The 26252-nt window shown below is 42.5% G+C and overlaps 1 protein-coding gene across 1 annotated transcript in view; it reads left to right on the plus strand.

Moving 5' to 3' along the window:
- TIPRL (TOR signaling pathway regulator) overlaps window positions 1-21981 on the plus strand; it is a 32804-nt gene extending 10823 nt beyond the window's left edge. The window contains exons 4-7 of the mRNA XM_058700059.1: window positions 5110-5241; window positions 15471-15566; window positions 19356-19418; window positions 20400-21981. Of these exons, the coding sequence (XP_058556042.1) occupies window positions 5110-5241; window positions 15471-15566; window positions 19356-19418; window positions 20400-20543 (435 nt within the window). The 3' untranslated portion in view covers window positions 20544-21981. The remainder of the gene's footprint in view (window positions 1-5109; window positions 5242-15470; window positions 15567-19355; window positions 19419-20399) is intronic.
- Window positions 21982-26252: the final 4271 nt, after the last annotated feature.

The following is a 26252-nucleotide window of genomic DNA, read 5'->3' on the forward strand; positions in this document are numbered from 1 at the left end:
CGTTTCGTGGATGAAGAAATAGGTTCAAGATCTTAAAGTATGTATCCCTTGATAACATAATACCAATGCTGTAGCTTATTGGTAAGCATGTTGTATGTGGAAGATCACTCCACGGGCACATTTTTTGCATTTGACTTTCTTAATACCTAAGGGTTTTTTTTGATCTATAATATTACTTGGGATTTTAAATTATTTAATGCTGGGGCGCCTGGGTGGCGCAGTCGGTTAAGCGTCCGACTTCAGCCAGGTCACGATCTCGCGGTCCGTGAGTTCGAGCCCCGCGTCAGGCTCTGGGCTGATGGCTCAGAGCCTGGAGCCTGTTTCCGATTCTGTGTCTCCCTCTCTCTCTGCCCCTCCCCCGTTCATGCTCTGTCTCTCTCTGTCCCAAAAATAAATAAAAAACGTTGAAAAAAAAATTTTTTTTAAAAAATAAAAAAAATAAATAAATAAATAAATAAATAAATTATTTAATGCTTACACCCTTTCTGAAATCAAAAGCCCTAGTGTATATAGGAAATATATGCCTGTGTAGGAGCATATATCTTATATGAACAGTAAGAATGTCAGAATGAGGCATTAGAATGACGCTTTTCCTTTTGCACTTAAATTCTTGCCTTTTAATTGCTGGGAGCTGCTGGTGTGTGTGTGTGTGTGTGTGTGTGTGTGTGTGTGTGCGCGCGTAGTGCTTTCTCATTCTTTTTTGAGTTGTTTTACCTCTTACTCGTGAGTTGTAGCATAATTTAAGAGAAGAAAGCCAGTCATAGAGTTGTGCTGGCTGCTTTCAAATCCAGCTTTGCTGTGTATTGGCTGGGCCACCGTAGGAACATCTCAAAGATTATGGTATAAGAATGTTAGGAGGTCATAGGGCGCCTGGGTGGCTCAGTCAGTTGAGCGTCCGACTTCGGCTCAGGTCAGATCTCATAGCTTGTGAGTTCAAGCCCCGCGTCGGGCTCTGTGCTAATAGCTAACCCACTCGCATTCTGTCTCTGTCTCTCTCAAAAATAAATAAACATTAAAAAAAATGTTTTTAAGGAATGTTAGGAGGTCAGATGCCTAAAAGGTACCTGGCAAAATGTGGCCATTTTCTTCTTTTCGGTTAAATACGTAAACTGACATTGTAGGAGTAGACTGCCTCTTCTAATGATATTGCTTTTTTGGAATAAAATGTGTGTAATGTCCACGCATTTAAAAAGCATTTTTTTTAAAGCATGTTGGAACATTTGCCAACTCCTTCAGTGTGATTTCATGTTTTGAACTTTTTTTTTTTTTTTTTACTGTGGTAAAAAACAACAAAACTTACCATCTTAATTTCTAAATATATTTAGTGGTAAATAAGCATATTCATATTGTTGTGCAGCCAGTTTCCGGAACTTTTTCATCTTGAAAAACTGACAATTGGTACTTTTTTTTTGGGGGGGGGGGTGCATAAAGGCAATTTTATTAAGGCATCCTAGGACACCTGGGTGACTCGGTGGGTGAAGCGTCAGACTGTCCATCTAGGCTCAGGTCATGATCTCATGCTTTGGGGGTTCAAGCCCCACGTCGGGCTTTGAGCTGTGCTGGCGGCATGGAGCCTGCTCGGGATTCACTCTCCCTGTCTCTCTGCCCCTTCCCTGCTCGTGTGCATGCTTACTCTCTCTCTCTCTCAAAAATGAGTAAATAAACTTTAAAAAAAAAACAAAAAGAAAAAAACTTTCTCGTCCTTACTTTATATATATATATATATATATATATATATATATATATATATGAAATTGCAAATATAGGGGCACCTGGGTGGCTCAGTCGGTTAAGCGGCTGACTTTGGCTCAGGTCATGATCTCGCGGTCCGTGAGTTCGAGCCCCGCGTCGGGCTCTGTGCTGACAGCTCAGAGCCTGGAGCCTGTTTCAGATTCTGTGTCTCCCTCTCTCTGACCCTCCCCTGTTCATGCTGTCTCTCCCCGTCTCAAAAATAAATAAAAACGTTAAAAAAAAATAAATGGCAAGTATATATCTCAATGTGTACATACACGTATTACTGCTTTCAGTAATATTTAAAGAGGACATTTTTGAAACAAATTTAAAATAAGGTTCTTAGTATTTAGCATTAGTTGACTTTATATGGTAAATTTAAAAACACCTATAAATCAAGTGACTTCCTCATCATAAACCTCCATCTGACATGAGGGAGGACTTCTTCGAAGGATGTAACTCGGACTCATTTTTCTTGTCAGGTGTCAAGAATGCGGTGTTCCATATTTTTTGTAAGCCTTTTAACGATTGTCAACTCCGAAAACATGAAGTTACAGTGTAATGATTTGTGAAATGTAGCCACTCAGGAAAAGAAAAATTAGAACATTGCAACCACCCTCCAGCGGGACCCTTCCTGATCACAATTCTTTTTTTCAAAAAACATTTCCTAGTATATTATGGCATTTTTCAGCCTTAGCTTTGATTTCCTTGAAACTAGCGTGCGTTGTTGCTGAACAGCTCGGGCCTCATTTCCAGTATCTGGGGTCCCTTGGGTCTTGTCCTATTGGCCTGTTCTTCTGTTGGTTCTGGTTTATGGTGTGCAGGCTCCTGATGGACCTGACCTCCTTAGTTTTGAGTCCCAGGATGATGATGTTTTTTCCCCAGAAGGCAGTTCTGACAGGCAGCCGAGGGTATTCAGAGTCAGAGACATAGTTGTACAAACTTTCTGTAAAGGTAGGAAATACTTGAGGCTCTGAGGGCGGGAGGGTTTATGAGCAGCTGCCCAGCTGTGCTGTTGTAGTTGAACGTAGCCATGGACAGGAAGTAAACAAACGGGCACAGCTTTGTTTCGGTAACATTTTACTTAGGGACGTGGAAATGTGCGTTCCACAGTGTGAGATCTATATTAATTCTTACATAGAATTTCATGTCATGAATTTGAATTTCATGTGCTCTGGAATATTCTTTTTTTTTTTTTCCAATTGAAAAAATGTAAAAATGATTCTTAGTTCCCAGTTCACGCAAAAATGGGTGATAGGGCCACATCTGGACACATCTGGCTTTCGGGTCTTAATTTGCTAACCTCTGGTCTGGGACCCGTGTTTGAGGTTTCTGGGCCTGTAACATAAGCTGTGACACCAGTGTGGCCCCATAGGGTGCCATCCCCAATTCAGGAGGGGCGCGGGGAATTCTCCAACGTCCCTGTCCTTAGCACTGAGCAGTGATGGGGCCAGGAACTAGCAGACCCCAGCCTCTCCCCTGGAGCGGCCATTACAGATACATCAAGGCCAAAGCCAAAGCCAGCCAACTACAGGCTCACTTTCACTTTTTCTGGGTTCCAGTGCTCTTGGCAGATCTCAGTTCAGGAATTCTTCAGGATCTTGACCGTTTGATGCTCTTCAGAAATTTTTGTTTCTTCGTCCAGCTTTTTTTTTTTTTTTTTTAATTTTTTTTTTTTAACGTTTATTTATTTTTGAGACAGAGAGAGACAGAGCATGAACAGGGGAGGGGCAGAGAGAGAGGGAGACACAGAATCTGAAACAGGCTCCAGGCTCTGAGCTGTCAGCACAGAGCCCGACGCGGGGCTCGAACTCACGGACCGTGAGATCATGACCTGAGCCAAAGTCGGATGCTTAACCGACCAAGCCACCCAGGCGCCCCTCTTCGTCCAGCTTTTAAGCAAGAGGGTTTGTCTGGGTTACTCATTCTGACAATACTAGGAGTCAGAAGTACTTGTTACATTTTAAATTTAGCTGTTGGTTTTGGTTTTTTTCCCCTTTTCAGATGCCTGAGTTTAGTGAGAACATGAAAAGAGTTGAGAAAGAGAAAAGAGAAGGAGCAAATGTGTTTTAAATATATTTGTCCTTGTAAATGAAGAAGATAGTATAGATAAATTAAATATAATCAATATCCTTAACCCATGTTGTATCTAATTATTTTCTCTTCCAAATATTAAAAAAAAATTTTTTTTAATGTTTATTCATTTTTGAGGGACAGAGAGAGACAGAACATGAGCAGGGAAGGGGCAGAGAGAGGGAGACACAGAATCCGAAGCAGGCTCCAGGCTCCGAGCTCTCAGCACAGAACCCGACGCGGGGCTCGAACTCACAGACCGCGAGATCATGACCTGAGCCGAAGTCGGCCGCTCAACTGAGTGAGCCACCCAGGCGCCCCCATTGTGTTAATTTATGATACAACTATGTCAAAGAATGGAAAAGCTCAACATTTTGTAGTGAAATTGGATGGAGTAAAGAATGATGTGAGTTACCGATTTAGTGAGCCTACCGATAGGACCTGCCTTATTAGCATTGGTGACGCTCTTGTTGGGTTGTGAATCTGTGTGTCCGTGAGCTGCGAAATAACACAGTGAAAAACTGGCCAGCATCCTCAGAAGCCCAGAATGCCAGGAGTTCTTCCCTCAGAATTTCTCGGAAAGTTCTTAATTTACCTCAGTATTTAAAACACTGTTTTGTAGGCTTGGGGGAGCTAGGCTGCTAATCTAAAATACATAGCAAGACTCTAATGGGAATTTTTTGTAAGTTCCATACCGATGTTTTTTCCAAGTAGACTTTCACCGCACAAAACCGCTCTGGGTGTCTATGATAGCAGTCGTCCATCACGCTGACTAATGTTCAGAGGACTGATTTTTCTCATAATCACAACAGAACACTTGGTTTTTAAAAAAAAAATTTTTTTTTAATGTTTATTTATTTTTGAGACACAGAGAGACAGAGCATGAACGGGGGAGGGTCAGAGAGAGAGGGAGAGACAGAATCCGAAGCAGGCTCCAGGCTCCGAGCTGTCAGCACAGAGCCCAACGTGGGGCTCGAACTCACGGACCGCGAGATCATGACCTGAGCCGAAGATGGCTTAACCAACTGAGCCACCCAGGCGCCCCAAGAACACTTGATTTTAACTTGACTTATATGAAAGCTGAAGAATTTTGACTCTGTCTTGTAAGGCTACAGTATCAGCCACCTGTAGTGTTGTCAGCGTTTGAGGGACAAGGCACATACCTCATCTTTTGTGTCTACTGAGGACACCCAGGTGTAGAGCTGTGTGCTTTGGCCATGCAGAAAAGACCGGTGGGAAGACTGTTCTCCTGTGTCTCCAGCTCCTTCAATTTTCATGTGTTCCTTCTGAAATTTTTTCTTTCAGGTCGTACCTACAACAGACCATATAGATACGGAGAAACTGAAAGCCAGAGAACAGATTAAGTTTTTTGAAGAAGTTCTCCTGTTTGAGGATGAACTTCATGATCATGGAGTTTCAAGCCTGAGTGTGAAAATTGTGAGTATTATAAAATTAACTTCTTTCTTCCAGGGGCGCTTGGGTGGCTCAGTCCGTTGAGCGTCCAACTCTTGATTTCAGCTCAGGGCATGATCCCAGGGTCTTGGGATCGAGCCCCCCATTGGGCTCCGCACTGAGTGTTGAGCCTGCTTGAGATTCTCTCTCTCTCTCTCTCTCTCTCTCTCTCTCTCTCTCTCTTCTTCTGCCCTCCCCACCCCACGTGCAGCACTCTCTCTCTCTCTCAAATAAATAATAATAATAAATTAAGTAAAACTAAATTAACTTCTTTCTTCCATTCTTCCCATTGGTTAGAGATATAAAACTCACTTAGAATCACAGTGTCTTAACATGATATCATGTAAAGTATCACGTGGGTCTAGAGTACATCTTACTATCCATTATAAAGTTCATAAAATCTTAGTATATTCCTAAGGCTTTAGTAGAACATTTTCTTTCAAGAGCTGCCTGACTGCTTTGTAGGTTTTTTTGGGGTTTTTTTTTTTGCTGATTATTTAATTAGAATGAAAATTATGGATTAATTTTCACTCTTGAGTTAAAAATTATATCGAAAGGATCTGCAGACGGCACCTTGGGGGGTCAGAATTTGGGTGCTCCAGAAACTGCACGTCCTTCGCCAGCACAGAGGTGACAGAAACGACAAGTGTAAAACCCCCTTCTCCGTTTGTATTCTCTTCTATCAGTGGAAGGTACTTCCGTTTACAGTGTTATTGGTGGAACGTGTTTAAGAAGGGTAATAAATAGCTCATTCGCATTGACTCATATGTGTTTACTATTAGGTCAGAATTGTGTTTCTAACACTTCACGGGACATCTACTGAAACTTTGTATTACGTGCCTTATCCCTCAAGGCCCAGCCAAAATGTCATCTCCTCTGTAAGATGCACCACAGCTCCCCCGGGCAGAGTTCAGTATTCCTCTTCCAGACCCCCATGAGCACTTTTTCTTAACCCCTCAAGTATAGAACTTACTAGAAGGTCTCTCAAAGACAGGACCCTAGCATCAGAAATACTCTTAGATGGGGCACCTGGGTGGCTCGGTTGGGCGTCCCGACGTTTGCTCAGGTCACGATCTCACCGATCGTGGATTCGAGCCCCATGTCGGGCTCTGTGCTGACAGCCCAGAGCCGGGAGCCTGCTTCAAACTCTGTGTCTCCCTCTCTCTCTGCCCCTCCCCTGCTCGCATTCTCTCTCTATCTCTCAAACATAAATAAACATTAAAAAAAAAAATGTTAGAAATAGCTCGTGGAGCATAATGGTTGTCAGTGTTGGGATTGAAATTATTGTTTTGTCCACAACAAATCAAAACAGCAATATATTTTAAAGCCACGTTTTTCTGTACAACCATAGCATTTTGGAATTACGATGAATTGGTAGAGAATCACTTAGTCTAGCTTCTGTATTTTATAGACAAGGCCCAAAGGGTTCATTTACCTAAGGTCATGAAACTAATTAGCAACAAAGTTTTCCTTGTGCTATCTCGTCTATGTCCTTATTCTAGCATTAGATAACTGAAGAGAAGTGTCATCCTATCACGTTCTTTCTTTTACCTCGTGTTACTTTTAAAAGTGACGTGGGATAGGGTTGCATTTTAAGGATGCCTGGAAGAATTTCATTCGGATAGCGTTTCTTTCTGACAGTGAAACACATATTGCCCTAAATAAATGCCATAGTTCCCAGCAGTGCGGTGTGGATAAATGAAGTTGCTTCTCTAAGCACAGACTAGCCTGGTAAATATAAATGCGGGTGAGAAACCAGGAACGTGGTGCCTGGGAAGCTAAGGAGGCACAGCTTTGCAAGAAGAAGGATGTGAAGGGGCAGCGTCGTGCTGTAAGGAGATCTTAGAATGTGATGGTGTCCACCAGACTAAAAAACTTATTGGTTATAGCAACTAAGATACCGGGATTCACCTCTGCAAGTGCAGTTTAAGTTACATGGTTAGGAAGTAAAGGAAAGATGTGGAGGTGGAGACAGAGTAGACCAGACTTCCAAAAAGCTTCCTAGATGGAGAAGACACAGGGACACGCCTAAGAGAGGACACGCGGTTGACAGGTGTGCGTGAGCATGTGCTTTTTGCTTTTTTAACATGGGGAAGACTAGCGTCGATCAGGTGCTCACAGGAAGCAGTTCCTGGTAGAGAGGGGAGAAAATGAATGGTGTGAGGTTTTGGAGGAGGAGGAAGAGGGGAGGGAAGAGGAAGGCTTTGAGCCTTTACCGGGAGGAAGAATTTACTGTGGGACCCTGGGTTGGAAGAACTCCAGTCTTCTCCTCCTGTGTCTCTCCTTTACTCTTAACGCTCAAAATGTTTCCGACATCAGATGTGTGTGGTACTTTTACCGACACCCAGAATTCTGGGACACTGGCCTCACTATCGACTTGGGGTAGTGTCAGATCTCCTAGGTTAAGGGCTCAAGCCCACAAGACCGCCCTACGTCTTCGGCGCCAGCCACCAGGGGTCATAGGTGCCTACGTTCCCCACAACTTCTGTCCGTCTTGGCTACAAATTGGAGGTTCCCGTGACCTCCTCTCCTTGGATTTAATTATTTGCGACAACAGCTCGTAGACCTCAGGGGAACGTAGCCAAATGTACTATGGATAGTCAGACAAGAAATATTCTTTGTCTTATGTTCACCAGTTTATTAAAGGATATGGTAACAGAGGTATGGATGAACACCCGGATGAGAGAGATATAGGGGGAGGTGTGGGATGGTCCCAGGTGCAGGAGTTCTGCCCCCTTGGAGTTGGGGTGCATTACCCTCCTAGTATATAGATGTGTTCACCAACCTGGAAAGTCTCTGAACCCCATCCTACTAAGATTTTATGGAGGCTCCCTCACAAGGCATGATCAATTATTAACTCCCATTTCTGACCCCTCTCTTCTCTCTGGAAAATGAGGGGTGGAGCTGGAAATTCCAAGCTTCTAATCATGGCCTGGTCTTTCTGGGGACCAGCCCCCACCCAGGAGCCCCCCCAGAATCGCCTCATTAGAACCGAAGATGTTCCTAAGTGCCCTTCTCACTTAGAAATTTATAAGGGTTTAAGAGGCCCTCTGTCAGGAACTACAAGCAGAGACCTATATATGTATTTTCTATTATTTCACATATAGCTTATTTATATCGTCTCATTTAATCCTCCAGAAAATTCTGCTCAGTGAGAGGAAACGGAGGGTCAGAGATATTAAGTAACTTGCCTAAGATCAGTCACACAGTGGATCAGTTTGTCTTTGCTCATAATCTTCTAGGATCCAGATCGTGGGAGGGAGGATTAGCCTTAGACAGGAGAGATGCTTCTGTGGTGATGGGAGGAAAGGGGGTCTGCGTGTAGATAAGCTTACCTCTCATCCAGTGATTCCCAAACCTGGAGTTTTATCAGAATTACCTGAGCAGATTAGAGATTTAGTTGTCTCTGCACTACGGGACAAAGAATATTTCTTGTCTGACCGTGGTACCCTTAGCTATCTGACTGGAAAGTTGGGTAGACGCACGTGGGAATGGAGAGAAGAGGTCAGAAAAGGCCTGAGAGCGAAGTGTGATGAAATGTAGAACGAAGTGTGACAAAGTGTGACGAAGTGTGACGATCATTTCCAGAGCCCTTGCTAGGTACTTTGCACATAAAGCTCACTCGATGCCCTTCAACTGGCCTTTTTGACATAGAACTTTTTCTGATTTAAAGTCTATGTGTTTCCCAGTTGCTCTCAAGTAAAATCTGAACCGTCTCAGATCATTTTTAGTTTTAACAGAGCTCTCCAAGGAACTTCTAAAAATACGCGTAAATGTTGAAGGATTACCTTATATCTTTCCTTATGGCTAGGAGTTTGACTGTGGGTATGGAATATACCATTGACTCTCGAATAGTGAGGGAATTAGGGCAACCAGTAGCCCTCTGTCCACAGTTGAAAATCGTTGTGTAACTTTTTTTCTTTTATGTTTTTATTTTTATTTTTTTGAAGGAGAGAGAGAGAGAGAGAGAGAGAGAGAGACGGAGCATGAACGGGGGAGGAACAGAGAGAGGGAGACACAGAATCTGAAACAGGCTCCAGGCTCCGAGCTGTCAGCACAGAGCCCGACTCGGGGCTCGAACTCACGGAGCATGAGATCATGACCTGAGCCAAAGTCGGCCACTTAACCGACTGAGCCACCCAGGCGCCCCCTCGTTGTGTCACTTTTAATTCCCCAAAAACTTAACTTCTAATAGTCTACTGTTGACTGGAAGTCTTACTGATAACGTTAACAGTTGATTACACATTTTTTGTACGTTATATATATTATATACCGTATTCTTACAATAAAGTAAGCTAGAGAAAAGAATGTTATTTATTAAGAACATCATAAAGGGGGCGCCTGGGTGGCTCAGTCTGTTGAACATCCGGCTTCGGCTCAGGTCATGATCTTATGGTCTGTGGGTTCGAGCCCCACTTGGTATTTTAATCTTGGCCAGAAAACTACTAAAAAGTTCTTATTTTAGAATTTGTGAAGCTAGTTGCTTATGAATGCTTGATTTCTTGGTTTCTTGGTTTCTATAATAATTATAAAGCACCCTGTAAAGAAATGATACTGTAATGTGGAAACTACTTACATAAACAAAGTAACTTACTTATTCAAAAAAATTTTTTTAAGTTTATTTATTTTGAGAGAGTGCAAGCAGGGGAGGGGCAGAAAGAGAAAATCCCAAGCAGGTTCCATTCTGTCAGTGCAGAGCCTGATGTGGGGCTCGAGCTCACTCATTAGGAGATCATGACCTGAGCTGAAGTCAAGAATTGGCTGCTTAACCGACTGAGCCCCAGGCACCCCTTTAAATTTTTTTTTAACGTCTATTTATTTTTGCGAAAGAGAGCACGAGCTGGGGGTGGCAGAGAGAGGGGGAGACATAGGACCTGAAGCAGGCTCCAGGCTCTGAGCTGTCAGGACAGGGCCCGACTGCTAAGGGGCTCAAACTCAACGAACCATGAGATCATGACCTGAGCTGAAGTCAGACGCTTAACTCACTGAGCCACCCAGGCGCCCCCAAAGCAACTTTAGATTCCTGTTATTGTTGGATGGAGCCTTTTAAGTTGCTTTTAACTTACTTAGTTTGTTTCAGGTTTTGAAGTATTTTTACCATCTTAAAATTTTAATTCTAAACCTAGACCATTTTAATTCAAAAAATAATAATGGTTTCCTTGTGACACAGTTCCCCAGGGAGAAAGAGTGGAGCTCTGTGCACCATGAGGTTTTTCGATTTAGTTCAGTGAGTTTAATATGAGTTTTGATAATTTTGTGTAAGTGGCATTACCTATATCTAATTATGAGGTATTCTAGGAATTAATTTTTGTTTTGTGTTTCTAAGGTAGCGTCTTTCAGCTATGTTTTTAGGCTAGGATTTTGTGTTATAATCTACTGTCCTTGGTATGATTTATAGTTTATAGGACTACTCTAAGATCCAAAGAAAAGCTATTTTCATGCTAATATGCAAGGTTTTAACTTTCAGAGAAAATACATTTCCTATCTCCCAAATACTGGCAGTGAGTGATGTTATGTAACCAGCTAATGGTTAGTTCCATTCTTTTTTTTTTTTTTTTTTAAATTCATTTAATGCATTTAACATACAGTGTAGTGTCGGCTTCAGGATTAGAACCCAGTGATTCATCTCTTATGTAAGACACCCAGTGCTCATCCCAACAAGTGCCCTCCTTCATGCCCATCACCCATTTAACCCATCCTCCCACCCAACACCTTCCAGCAACCCTCAGTCTGTTCTCCGTATTTAAGAGTCTCTTATAGTTCGCCTCCCTCTCTGTTTTTATCTTATTTTTCCTTCCCTTCCCCTGTGTTCACCTGGTGAGTTTCTCAAATTCCATATGAGGGAAATCATATGATATTTGTCTTCCTCTGGCCGACTTACGTCACTTAGCATAATACCCTCTGGTTCCATCCGCATTGTTGCAAATGGCAAGATTTCATTCTGTTTTATCACCAAGTGGTATTCCATTGTATGCCACGTCTTCTTTATCCATTCATCAGTATATGGACATTTGGGCTCTTTCCATACTTTGGCTGTTGTTGACAGTGCTGCTATAAACATTGGGGTGCATGTGCCCCTTTGAATCAGCATTTTTGTATCCTTTGGATAAATGCCTAGTAGTGTAATTGCTGGGTTGTAGAGTAGTTCTATTTTTAATTTTTTGAGGAACCTCCATACTGTTTTCCAGAGTGGCTGCACAAAGTTTGCATTCCCACCAACAGTGCAAAAGGGTCCCCTTTTTTCTGCATCCTCGTCAACATCTGTTGTTTCCTGAGTTGTTAATTTTAGCCATTCTGACAGGTATGAGGGGGTATCCCGTGGTGGTTTTGACTTGTATTTCCCTGATGATGAGTGACGTTGAGCATCTTTTCGTGTGTCTGTTGGCCATCTGGATGTCTTCTTTGGAACAGTGTCTATTCATGTCTCCTGCCCATTTCTTCACTGGATTATTTGTTTTTTTTGGGTGTTGAGTTTGGTAAGTTGTGTATAGATTTTAGATACTAACCCTTTATCTGATATGCCATTTGCAAATATCTTCTCCCATTCCCTTGGTTGCCTTTTAGTTTGTTGATTGTTTCCTTTGCCGTGCAGAAGCTTTTTATCTTGATGAGGTCCCAATAGTTCATTGTTACTTCCCTTGCCTCTGGAGACACGTCAAGTAAGCAGTTGTGGTAGCCGAGTTCAAAGCGGTTGCTGCCTGTTTTCTCCTGTAGGATTTTGATGGCTTCCTATCCCAGATCGAGGTCTTTCATCCATTTTGAATTTCTTTTTGTGTCTGGTGTAAGAAAGTGGTCTAGTTTCCTTCTTCGGCCCGTTGCTGTCCAGGTGTTCTCCCAGCACCATTTGCTAAAGAGACTGTCTTTTTTCCATTGGGTGGTTAGTTCCATTCTGAGTAGTCAGGAGTGAATGTGGTCTACCTTCTGCTTCCACGTTTTACCTAAGAATCCAAGTAAATCAGGTAGGCACGCATCTCATCTCTGTGGTACAAAAAATCCCACAAAGCCTGTGCTGAGGTGGCTTTTGTTGAAGTAGTCTTATAGAATGGTCGTGTTTTACGGAGACAGGGTCTAAGAAACGGTTTCTTCACACCCCCTAGTTTTATAGATGAAGGAGACTTTAGGTGGTTTAGGATCTTGATCTGAGTTACTGGTTCTCAACCTACTTCCCCTCGTTGCTCCTTTTTTTTTTTTTTCCTAACCAAATACTTTTAACACCCCCGCCCTTTCACTACTGTGAAATGAATTTCATAGATACTATAACCCACCTTCTTTCCAGTAAACCAACATCGTGTCCTAATTATAAAAGAGAAATAAAAGGAAACTGATTTAGAATGAACGATGTATTTCAGTATGTACGTATGAACTATGCATAATATGACTGCACTAAAGTCATAATGAAGCAGTCCTATACTTACATTTGCATATTGAATCACTGTGAATGTGACAGCTACAAGTGAAGGCTGATAGGGGTGCCAGGTAGCAGTCAGTGACTCAGATAACACAAGACTGCCATTGGTGATGTAATTTTTCAAAAATGGTGAACAACCCTTTAGTAAAGTTCCAAATGAAATAAAGTATAATCTTTCCTTGATTTGCAAAGTAATTGCGTGCCCAGAAATTCAGTGTGTTTTGTATTTGTATGTAAAATGGAGTTAGGGTCTAAGGTTAGGTCAGTATAAATTGTTGGCTTATTTATGTATGTGTGTATTTGTTTGTGTTTATTGCTATTGTTATCTTTTTCCCCACGTGAATGCCAGAGAAGATCTTTGGAAGTTTTGTGGATGCAGGATTGGACTTTGTTGTATAGGATGGTCCTGTGCGTTACAGAACATCTAACGTCTCTGGTCTTTAACTGCCTAATATCATTGTGACGACAAAAAACACCCTCAGAAATTTCCAAACATCCCCTGTGAGAGAACTGCCGTCTTAAAATACACAGTTAAATTGCGGAATTAGGACGAGCACTTGGGTCTTCTGACTCCTGCTCTGCCCTCCGCCACCCTGAAACGTTACTTCAGCCCGCTTCCTGTGTTGTGCCCAGTGTAGCTGTCGATAACCCACTTGGAAATGTGGGGAAATGTGGCCAGTGAGTCTTTCCAGTAATTACAAAGAGCGCTCTGTCGAGTAACGCTGCTTCCCAGTCAGTTGGCTGTGACGTAGCAACTTGTCTAGGTCAGGTTCTTCCTCCAGCCCTTCTTTATTCTGGGTTTTGCTTTGAAGTCTGTTGCTGATAATCCCACCCGAAGGCAGTGTGACTGTGGGCCTTTTCTCCGGCAAAGAGAGCTCCAGCCTCTCTTTCCTTCAGGGAGTCGCTGACGAGCACCCACCGTGTGCTCGCTGCTTGTCTAGACAGCAGGGACAAAGTGATGACCAGAGCAGATGTTCGCAGTTATGGAGCCTGCGGTCTAAGTGGGGGCAGATGGGCTTTAAGCAAGTAAACACGTGAACGGCTGTAGTTACAAATCTTTTCGTTTATAAGGGAATGGAGAGAGAATAACAGAAGCCTGTGGTCATAGAATGGTAGGAGAAGCTTCTGTGTACAAGTGATATTTACACCGAGATCTGAGGCCAGTAGGCATTAGGTCAGGGAACAGGGCTCGTAAAGGTCCTAGGGCAGGAGAGCTTGGCCTGTGGCTGGTGACTCTCTAGGTAGTAAAGCCACTGTTGTTAGTGGGTTATCGTGTTATTTCTTCGCTCTTCATTAATGTTGCCCTGTGCTTCTACAACTCACTCAGTTCCCTGCGTGTATCTTCTATTCCGTGCCTCGGTACTTGTTATACATGCTGTTTCCTCTTTTTGGAATTCTCCTTCTCGCCCCCAGCTCTTCTTTCCATGGTCAGCTTTCCGTTGCCTTCTCTAACTTTCTTCAGCCAACTTCGGGACTTTCTCTGAGTGCTTACTGAACCTTGTGCATACCTCTGTTACTATATCTACCACATCATTTTTTTTTTTCTCTGTTTCCCTCTTTGATAAACTTCTTGACCACTGGGATTGTATCTTTTTATATAAATCCAAGATCTACTTATAGTGAGAACTGGACACTTAGTAGACGACGAGTGTTTATTTAGTAAATGGTCAAGCTTTTTTTTTTTTTTTTTTAAAGAAATGGTCTATATTTTATTTTATTTCATTTTATTTCATTTTATTTTATTTTAAGAAATGGTCTTTATTTTATTTTATTTTATTTTATTTTATTTTATTTTATTTTTAGTAATCTCTGCCCCCAATGTGGGGCTTGCACTCATGACCCCAAGATCAAGAATCATATGCTCTACCAACTAAGACAGCCAAGTGCCCACAAGCATATCCCCTTTAAAGATCTAAAGGCCCCACAATATCCAACCCCTCCCTCCCTGCCACCAGGACCCACCTTCTTACTCTCTCACTGTCTCTGTCTTTTTTCCCTGGTTTACGCTTGGAAAACAGAAATGTGTAGATGTGGCATAGACGAAAGATGCCAAGAACGTGTTATAATGATCTGATAAACCAGTCTTCGGCAGTATGAAATAATACTTAATCGATTGCACTGAATTAGAGCATTTCGTTTAAGTTCTCGCCTTATTTAATGTAAAGTGAGTAGAGATGAGTAAAAACAAAGAAATAGGTTATTCTTTCCTTTTGGTATTACTGGTGTTGACATTAATGGTACGTACTGTCAGTTTTTAACATTTTTTTTTCAATGTTTACTTATTTTTGAGAGAGAGCGACAGAGCGCGAGTAGGGAAGGGGCAGAGAGAGAGGGAGACACAGAATTCAGGCTCCAGGCTCTGAGCTGTCAGCACAGGGCCCGACGAGGGGCTCGAACCCACGAACCGTGGGATCATGGCCTGGGCCGAAGTCGGACGCCCAACCCGACTGAGCCACCCAGGCGCCCCAAGTACTGTCAGTTTTTAAAGTGAACATTGTAATTTTCATATTACTTAGGTAAGTGTTAAGTCTTTTTAACCTCAATTATCTTTTGACCTAAAAAATATTTTTCTGTTGTAGGAAACTGAAGCCAGGATATTTAGAATAGAATAGAATAGAATAGAATAGAATAGAATAGAATAGAACAGAACTAAGTTGGTGCTATGACAAAGAACCTTTAGTTCAGAGATTTCTGTATACTGCTAATTCAGCTTTTCTCTGATGCCTTTTAAAAAAATTTATTTTCTCAGCAAAGTAATAGCATTTAGTTTTCATTAAAATATTAACGTACTATTTTTTTTTTTCAGAGAGTAATGCCTTCTAGTTTTTTCCTGCTGTTGCGATTTTTCTTGAGAATCGATGGAGTACTTATCAGAATGAATGACACAAGACTTTACCATGAGGTATCTCTTCTTATTTAATGCATGTACTAGTTGATGTTGGGCTCGTTCGTGTTCTTTCACTGTCTGTCTGAGAATTTGAAATGAAATAATGCTTTATAATTTATGGCAGTCCTTCTAACCTTGAAGACTGGGTGTTCTACGTTCACTATTGACCACATCACATCTTCCTTTCTGAAAGTTCTGGTAGCTGAAAATGTTTTCTGAAAGACGCTCCCCAGTGTTCCTCCCCAGTAGAGGATGTCTGATGCTTTTTTAAAAACTTCATGTGTACTTAAGCTGTGTTTAAGAAACCTGTCCCTGGGGTGCCTGGGTGACTCAGTTAAGCATCCCGGTCTTGATCTGGGCTCAGGTCATTATCTCAAGGTTGGTGAGATCGAGCCCTGCATTGGGCTCTGTGCTGACAGTGCAGACTCTGCTTGGGATTCTCTTTCTCTCTCTCTGCCCCTCCCCTGCTCGCCCTCTCTCTCAAAATAAACTTTTTTTTATTAACTCTTACCTTTGTGTATCATATGTATTGTTTATATCATGTCTTGATATTAAAAATACCAGTCACGAGGGGGCACCTGGGTGGTTCATTTAGTCAAGTGTCTGACTTTTGATTTCAGCTCAGGTCATGATCTCGCGGTTCGTGGGATCGAGCCCCTCATCGAGCTCTGTGCTGACAGCACAGAACATGTTTGGAATTCTCTCCCTCCCTCTCTCTCTGCCCCTTTCCCGATCATGGTCTCTCTCTCAAATAAACTTCAAACAAAACAAAACAACAATTACATGACCTACTGAAATTTGTGTTACATAATCATTTTGATAGTTGTTCTAAAGTTTGAAAGCTCTGTACTCACCTCTGAAGGAACTGTTAACATACAAGGTTTTCAGAAAAGTTAAAAAAAGGAGGAAGCTTAAATTGAAGGCATGAAAAGTCTTCTAATAGCTTATAGCAGCCTGTCCTTGTGGAATGGATTTGTACCCTCAGATCTGTGATCATGTAGAATGGTGACTTAGCGAAGGGGACACCAGTACCAGTTGGGCAGTCCTAGGAACAGTGAACTCTCACAACCACCCTGTGAAATAAGTCCCGTTATCATCGCTGTTTATAGCTGTGGCAACTACAGCAAAGACAGAGTAAGTAACTTACCCAAGTTACACAGTTATTGGGTGGCAGAAGTGAGATTTGTACCCAGTAGGGTGAGGTTGGATTGGTGTTTTCCCAAATCCTGCACTTATAGACGGGTGGGGCTTTTTTCCTTGAAATAACATGGTAACTGTGATCTTTTTCTTTTTTTTTTTTTTTGCGATCTTTTTCTTTTAATAAGTGGTAGCGAAGTACTAAAGATAGACTGCATTTTTCTCCTTTAGAAAAGATGAAATCTAAGTTTTAAAAATGCTTATGCTTTAAGTCAACAGTATTTCTTAGGAATTTATCCTAAAATCATTCTTATACAGTAATCTGCAAATATTAATCAGGCAGTTGTACATTTATATATATGTAATGTATATATACATATATATACATTATATATGTACATTATATATATATACAGTATATATATGTATATACATATATATACATTATGTATATATACATTATATATATTATACATATATAATATGTATATACACATATGTACATATGTACATATATACATTATGTAATATATGTAATGTATAATGTATAATATAATATATATATAATGTATATATATATGTATGTGAATCTATATATAAATGTATATACACATACATATATATATGTATATATATGAATGTTCATGGCAATGCTGTTGTTTATAATAGCAAAAAGGAGAGAAGGAGCTTAATGCCCACTGAATGGGCACTGATTTAAATTGTTTAATTTATATCCATATAGTAGAAAAGTATAGATCCATTAACATGAATGGCAGAAGTTATATTTAACTGATACGTAAAGATCTGCATCTCAGTGTTGAATTTTAAACATTCATTCATCTATTTTTGAGAGTGCACGTGCATGCACGAGCCGGGGAGTGACAGAAGGAAAGAGAGAATCCCGAGCAGGTTCCGTTGTGGGGCTGGTCTCACAACCCTGGGATCGTGACCTGAGTCAAAATCCAAGAGTTCGACGCTTAACCAGCTGAGCCACGTAGGCGCCCCTCAGTGTTGAATTTTAAAAAGCAAGTATGGGGGCACCTGGGTGGCTCAGTTGGTTGAGGGTCCCACCTCGGCTCAGCTTGTGATCTCGTGGTTTGTGAGTTCAAGCCCTGCATCAGTCTGGCTGCTGTCAGCACGGAGCCTGCTTCCGATCCTCTGTCCCCCTCTCTCTCTGCCCTTCCCCCACTTGTGCTCTCTCTCAAAAATAAATAAACATTAAAAATTTTTAAAAGAAAAAAGCAAGTATGAATCTATGTAAGATTCTGTGTAGAGATTTCTAAGTTAAAGATAGTATTATCTATAGAAGCTGTACTTATATATTATACTTTTATATCATCTAATTTTTCTTTCCTTAAGCATTAATGTGTTTTTATTGATAGAAAAGAATAAAAGTTGGCGTGCCTGGGTGGCTCAGTTGAGCCTCTTGATTTCAGCTTCAGGTCATGATCCCAGGGTCGTGGGATCGAGCCCCATGTCAGGCTCTGCACTGAGTGTGGAGCCTGCTTGAAATTCTCTCTTTCTCCCTCTGCCCCAGGCCCTGGCTTGCACTCTCTCTCTAAAATTAAAAAAAGGATAAAACTTTAAGGGAGTTTAATCTTATGTGATTTTTCTTTTATTGAATAATGTTTCACCAAAAAACAAATTGTAATACATTGCTTTTTAAAACCTAATTTTATTAAAAAAGTTTTTTTAATGTTTATTTGTTTTTGAGAGAGAGACAGAGTGCAAGCAGGGGAGGGGCAGAGAGAGAGAGAGAGAGGGAGACATAGAATCTGAAGCAGGCTGCAGGCTCTGAGCTGTCAGCACAGAGCTCAACGCGGGGCTGAAACTCACAAATTGTGAGATCATGACCTGAGTCAAAGTCAGATGCTTAACTGAGCCACCAGGTGCCCCTCTAACACCTAATTTTAATTTTTTTTTTTTTAACGTTTATTTATTTTTGAGACAGAGAGAGACAGAGCATGAATGGGGGAGGGTCAGAGAGAGGGAAACACAGAATCTGAAACAGCCTCTAACACCTAATTTTAAACAGTTGTAAATGGAGGGTGCCTGGCTGGCTCAGTCAGTAGAGCAGAGGACTCTTAATCTCAGGGTCGTGAGTTCAAGCCCCATGTTGGGCATGGAGACTACTTAAATACATAAGTAAAAAGTCATAAATGGGAAAAATTGAAGTACCAAAAACTTGCTTTATTAAATAAGCAATTTGACAAGAATTTTGTGGAAATAGGAGAGAATAAAATTTGGTAAAGCTTTGTTTTGTTTTGTTTTGTTTTTTTAAACATAAGAGTAGCCTGGTTATGTAAGTAGATACTATAGCTTAAGGAAAAGGTATAGTTCCAAACATGTGGTAATATTAATATCTCTTGCATATCTCATTTGTAAATATACATACTTTCTTTCATAGTAAAACTGGCTGTGTTTCTCTTAGTTGGTAATTATCAAATCTGTTTACATATGCTATCACTGTGATTTATAGAGATTGGAATCAATAATTCAGAATTCTTGGTGAGATTAGTTCTCTCATTACAGAATAAGATATTCTTATCAGACTTTATGCTGCTTTTGCAACCTGTTCTGTTGTCATAGGTGGTTCTGTTTAATAGAAACTATTTGGTAACAATAGAAATATTTATTGCAACCTTTTTTTTTAATCTTTCCACATAGGCTGACAAGACCTACATGTTACGAGAATATACATCACGAGAGAGCAAAATTGCTAATTTAATGGTACGGTGTTTAAATACCAGTTTCTAGAAGTTGACTTTTAATGTTTCATTTTGTGTATTTCCAGCCACATCTGCCTCCCTAGATCTAGCGATTCACCTAATAAGCCCACCTATAAGATAAAGCCTCCTGGAGCGTAACTTCTCTGAATTCACCCCAGATACCAGGACAGGGTTGTTATGGGTAGCAGCACCATCATCCAGTCTAATTTCCACTTTTTATGGTGGAAAAACAGACCCAGAGTTGATTGGCCGTGGGTCTGGTACTGTTACCAATTGGATGTTCATTCCACTTAGCGCCTCGTTCCCCCGTAACTTCTTTCTACCCAGTCTGCTTTTCTGATTTTTTTCTTATCCACTTAGTGCCTCGTCCCCCCATAACTTCTTTCTACCCAGTCTGCTTTTCTGATTTTTTTCTTAAAGTGTGGTAATTCTGTACCGCAACTTGTTTTCACCTAACGTCCTTTATTTTCTTGCCCCTCTGGGACTTGTAAAGGGCTTCTCCAAGTCTGTAGGATTCTGTAATGGGTTGTTTCCCAGGTGCCACCTTTCTGCAAACTTGTTATTCTTTTTCACCCCTAGCGCTTGTTTCCTTCTGGGGGGAGCACGTTCGTGGGTTAGAAACGTTACTTGAGAGTCTGGCGTAGACCCCGTATGGGGCTCTACCCGAAGGCTAGTGCTTTCAAGGTACAAAAGCAGCAGGGAAAGGGGATTGGATTAAGATGTATTAAATTCTTAATACATCTGTGGGAGCGTTATAAATAATCTGTCCCTGTGAGCTTTGAGGAAGTCATTCGGTAACAGGGCCGAATGATCCAGTAACGAGATAACCCGTTCTCATTAGAAACACCTATATGTCCTCATAGACGTCGATTGCCACTCACTTTAGAATTGTCATGCTTTATGCATGCTTGAACCAAAGCATTGCCAAAAAGTATCAGTGCAGTGACTGAATATATACTAATACGATTTATGTATCTCCCAGCACGTTTCACCTTCCCTCTTCACGGAACCCAACGAAATATCACAGTATTTACCAATAAAGGAGGCAGTTTGTGAGAAGCTACTGTTCCCAGAAAGAATTGATCCTAAGCCTGCAGACCCACCAGAAAGTACACCTGTGGAATAGAATGTGCCACACAACGTCTGCTCACCATGGAATCTGACTGGAGACCTTAGCTCCTTGGAGGGGGTATTTTTATTATGAGAATTAATCGCCTTGTCTATGTGCAGATTTTCTGTAGCCTTAAAGGAAAAAAAAAAAAAAAAGTAAATACAGGATTGTTGCAGGCAGGTTCCACTCAACTGCTACTTGTATGGTCTATCTGCAGAGTCCTACTCCAGATTTATATTTTCTGGAGCCAAATTTGGATTTCTAAATTGTCACAAAGTAGGAGCTCACGAGTCTCGATGTGTGTGTGTCTCGTGAGCAGTGGGCACAATCCGCATCCGTCACGGAACACTGTCTTCTCCCGGGAGGAGGCTCGTGGAAATCACGGAACCGCAGCACCTTGTGAGTTTCACGGGATTCCTGACCACGCATGTTGATGTACTGCTAGCTCTTTACTTTGGGCTTTTTGATGTTTATTCGTACTTCTGGAGAGTCGTGAGTTGCCTTTTAGGAAAATCAGTGTCAGACTTTCATGATCTTTACCCACAGATTAAAAAAAAATCTCTCCCCTCTATGTTTAAACTGACTTTTGACGTCTTAGAGAAGATTTCAGACACAGAACTGAGTAACCTAGGGTTTCGGCGAACTAGGGTGTTCTGTCCTTGGAAGCACCTGAGCGAGGTGTGCCTCTCCCAGGCAGGCTCCCAGAGCTGTCCCTCCTCCATCCGTAGGTGCTTTTTCTTACGTGTGGTTCTACTTGTACTTGACGTTTTTTACTTCCTTTTCCATGCAACCGTGGAATGAATAAATCCATTGAATATTGAATTTGTATTACCGTCTAGCTAATTTTGTTAGCTACATTTTGTCAGAAGTGATTTTGGTATTCGTTTGCCCTCTGCATCACCTGCAGGCTATAGGAAATCGGGATTTTGTTGGCTTCAAGAAAATACATGGCATGTTCACTGTATATTAAATATACCTGTATTTAATGTTTTCTCTTAGGACAGAAAAGTGTATATATTGTACTCAGCTTTCTGTTGTATTTTATTTGCCATGCAGATTTGAACAGAATAAACTCTTTATTCATACAAGATACAAGAAATGAAAACTCAATATTCATTAGTTGAAGTTTCGGGGCAACGTCATTATATACGTGCTGACCTTGAATCAGATGTCTTTGTCTCTGAGTCAGGGTTAGGTTACTTATTTTGAGACTCCATTGTTGAAAATTGTGATGAGGAATGAAAAGAATTGACTTTTTTTTTTTTTTTTTTAAACAGAGGGTGGGAAGCTGATAGGATGAGGGCACTTCTGGAAGCTCCTTTAGTTCATCCCTGTGGACAGTACCCAGAAAAACCTGTATTTGCCCATTGCTAAATAAGACGTATGCCATTTTGTATTTATTTGTTCCAAGTGTCTTTTTGTAAGAAAAGAATAAACAATAAGGAATTACTGATCTATGTTTTTTGCTAGTTCATTTATTTCAGTTGTTCCCGAAGCTTCATGAAACAAGGGTTTGGTATCCTTGTCTCATTTGTGCTTTGTTTTGAACTTGGGCAGCATCACAGCCAGATTCTCTGGGCAGATGATAAATGAAAATCCAGCAGATAGTTCAGAATATAATCTCCCAGTTTAGCTTTTGGGCCCTCGTTCTTCCTCTTCCTCGGCCCTCCCCTGCCCCCCGGTACTTCTGTGGATGTTTTAATCAGCCAGTGTTTGCTGTATGGTGGGCTAATGATTTTTGAAAAAAGAAATATCTGCCGTAAGTATCATTTTGTTTAGTTTTAAGGGCTTGGTGTGCAATGTGGCACTCGGCGCGAGGGATTACGATCATGAAGAGACAGAGTGTATGTTTTCACGGTCTTAAAGTTAAGTGGGGGAAACAAAACAAATAATTACAAATTTACAAATTTTAATAAGTATAATGACGGAAATAATAACTGATTGCAGACAATAACAAAATCACCGTTAGTTGAGGTAGTCCGTTCTGCTTCTGAACAGGGTGTAGAAAGTCTCGAGACTGTAACCTCATAAGGAAAAACTTCTGGATAATCTACAAAATTCCAGCTTTCCTTGAGCGTGTCAGAGAGCTGAAGTTGGGAGACGGAGCACACAATCCCGGGGAGTGATCAGCGCTCCAACAGGAGATGGGATATGCACCCATTTCCTTCTAGAAAGAGTGCTCAAGAAGGAAGCGGCCACTATATGAGCAGCTAAAGATAATCTAGAATGTTAAGTTCTTAAAGGAGTTTAAGAATTTGGCATAGCTGAGAGTTTCAAATCGGGGGACTTCCCCACACAAGATCTTTCCCAGTGGCCTATACCAAGTGTTCACAAGAAACACCGGGGCAGGCTGGAGACCAGAAAGCCCCCCCCCCTCCCCCGGCGCTGGTTCAAGCATTCGGGAAGTAATCGGCTACTGCCGAGGGATAGGTAGGTATGAAGCCCTGCCCACTTCCCCAGACCCGTTTCCAGAAGATGCGAAAGCTTTAGGCTGCTCAGGGAGGCGCAGCAAATCCTATCACCCCTGGGGCTCAGGCAAAAATCCAACATCTCTAGGGGAGGAATAAAGACAAAACCCATTTGCCTGTGCGGGAGTAGGAAATGTTCTGCCTTTGGACACAGCCAAAGAACCATTACTGCCGACAAGGAGTACAAGCCAATATCCTCCAAGGTCAGAGGAGGGACAGAAAAACCTGGGCTTGGGATCCTACATGGATAACATGACCCGCTACCATGGGGAGGTGGGCATGAAATTCACATAACAGTATAATGCACACCGTCGTCAAATGTTTAGGGAACATTCACTGAGGTAGAGAATATTCTGGGCCATAAAAAACTTATACGTAGAATTAAAACTAGTAAAAACCAATAACAGAAAGGTATCTGGGAAATCCCAAATAACTTAGGATAAGAGAAATTAAGGAAGTCCTGAGTAAATGGAGACAAATACCACATTTGTAAAATGAAAGACTCAAGATGTTAATATGCCAGTTCTCCCAGGACTGATCTATAGTTAGTGTAATCCCGTGAAAAGTCCTAGCAGGCAGGGACTCGGGTGGCTCAGTCGGGTAAGCATCTGACTCTTTGATTCTTGGTTTCAGCTCAGGTCAAGATCTCATGGTTTGTGAGCTCGCGCCCCGCGACCGGCTCCGAGGCCCACACCAGGCTGCGTACTGACACCCCGCCTTAGGCTCTGTGCTGACATTTTTCTCGAAGTTTTTCTCTCCCTCTCTGTCCCTCCCTCGCTTGTGCGCGCACGTGTGTGTGTGTGTGTGTATGTGTGTGTGTGTGTAGCGTGTGTCCACGCCTGGGTGGTTCAGTCAGTTAAGCGTCCGACTTTGGCTCAGATCCTATATGGTTCGTGGATTAGAGCCCCGCACCAGCCTCTGTGCTCAGAGCCCAGAGCCTGCTTCAGATTCTGTGTCTCCCTCTCTCTCTGCCCTCCCCGGCTCACACTCTGTCTCTGTGTCTCAAAAACAAACAAGTGTTAAAAAAAATTACGATAAAAAACTTCCACTGTTTGAAAGACACTCTTGACGCGTATCAACAGACAAGCCACAGACTGGGAGAAAAGATTTCCAAGACACATAGAGGACATAGGACTTGTATCTAGAATGCATAAAGAACTCTTGTAACACAATAACCCAAATGAAAATGGGTAAACGCTGCGGATGGGAAAAACGCGTATGAAAAGATGCTCGAAATCATCACCTATTAGGCAAATGCAAATTAAAACCAGTAAGATACCACTGATGAGGGAGCTGACATCCGGCAAAGACCCCGCCCCCCAGGTGGGAGACCCCGCCCCCCAGGTGGGAGACCCGCCCCCAGGTGGGAGACCCGCCCCCAGGTGGGAGACGTGTAACATTCCTCAGGCACGTCCGGCTGCCCAGGAACAAAGGAAAGGACAGAAAAATGGTTAAACTGCTAGAGTCGCCCTCAGTTTACAAATATCTTCTCAAGAGCCTAAACTCCAGGAACTCCCTACTGAATGATAACGCTTTGCTAGAGGGGAAAACAACCTTAGCTTGAAAATAGCTAGGCCTCCACTATCCTGGGAATCTTCCTTAGCATATGGAAATCCCTTTAAGAAACTTCCTCTTGGCTTTAGCTCCCCCAACTCCACGGTATAAAACCAGCCTCTCTTTCGCAACCCCGGGGCAGCTCTTCCTGCCCGTGGATCCTGTCCCCGTGCATTAATAAAATCACCTTTTCTGCACCAAAGACGTCTTCAGGAATTCTTTCTTGGCCGTCAGCTCCGAACCCCGCCATCACCCCCAAACCTCACCGCCGCTACGCCTGTTGCAACAGCTGCAATTTAAAAACGGGCGAGACCACCGTCAGTGAGGACGTGAAACAACCAGAATCTCATAGGCTGTTCGGGAGAACGTGAAATCCGTTCAACCGCTTTGAAAAACAGTTTGGCAGTTTCTTGCGAATGTCAGCTTTCACTTACCTTTCAGCTCCTAGATAAAACGGGTCCACACACTGGCCTCACCCAGGCGCCCCCGACTTCATTTCTGTGGCTGTGTTGGGGTTCTTCAGAGAAACAGAACCAATAGGATGGGCAGATACGTGTCCATGTGTCTATCTCCATAGATTCCACGAGGTCCCAAGAGCTTTAGTGGGCAAGCTGGAGACCCAGGAGGGCCAATGGCGTGACTTCTGTTCTGAAAGCCGGCAGGCTTGGGAAAGCCTTGAGAGCCAAGAAGAGCCAATGTTTTTTCAGCTTAAGTACAAAAGTCGGAGAAGACCTTTGTTCCGGCTCAACAGGCAGGAGGAGTTCACTCCCCAGCAGCGTTTGGTTCTCTTCAGGTCTTCAGACGGTTGGGTGAGGCCCACCGGCTGCACCGGGCAGCCCCCTCAGATGTTCGTCTCTTTGGGGGGCCCTGGGCGGCTCGGTCTGACTCTTGGTTTCGGCCCAGGTCGCGACCTCACCGGTTAGGAGTTCGAGCCCCGCGTCAAGCTCTGGGCTGACAGTGCAGAGCCTGCTTGGGATTCTCTCTCTCTCCTTCTCTCTCTGCCCCTCCCCCACTCGCTCTCTCTGTCTCTCTCTCTCTTTCTCTCAAAAATAAACTTAAAAAAACCGCTAATCGCTTTCAGAAACACCGCCACAGACACACCCAGGATAACGTCTGACCCAGCTGACCCAATGCCTGCCTGGGCACCCTGTGTCCCAGTCGGGCTGACATAAAATTAACCGTCACAGCAACGTTCTGGAAAAGGCAACCCTGTTGGGCAGAAATCGGATCAGTGGTTGCCAGGGCAGGGGGAGGCCCCTGAGCACAAAGGGCGGGGAAGGAAACTGGGGAAAGGTGAAGGAATGTGCTACGAATCTCCTTGTTATTACACCTCAACAAACATTCATTTAAAAACACAGAGAATTACGGGGCGCCTGGGTGGCTCAGTCGGCTGAGCGTCCGACTCTCCGTTTCAGCTCGGGTCATGATCTCACAGTGCGTGAGCTCAAGTCCCGCTTCCAGCTCTGCAGCTGACAGTGCGGAGGCTGCTTGGGGTTCTCTCTCCCTCTCTCCCTGCCCCTCCCCCGCTTGTGGTCTCTCTCTCTCTCTCTCTCTCTCTCAAAATAAATAAATACATTCAAAAAATAAAATAAGAAGGAGTTGTCCCCTGTGCTGAATGCTTTAAGGTAAGATGACAGAGTTTCCATCGGTGGCATGGAGGCATCGGTAAGTGACAGCAGAGGCCAGGCCGGGAACACCAGAC

Source organism: Neofelis nebulosa, chromosome 15 (assembly GCF_028018385.1).
Source record: "Neofelis nebulosa isolate mNeoNeb1 chromosome 15, mNeoNeb1.pri, whole genome shotgun sequence".
Taxonomy (NCBI): Eukaryota; Metazoa; Chordata; class Mammalia; order Carnivora; family Felidae; genus Neofelis; species Neofelis nebulosa.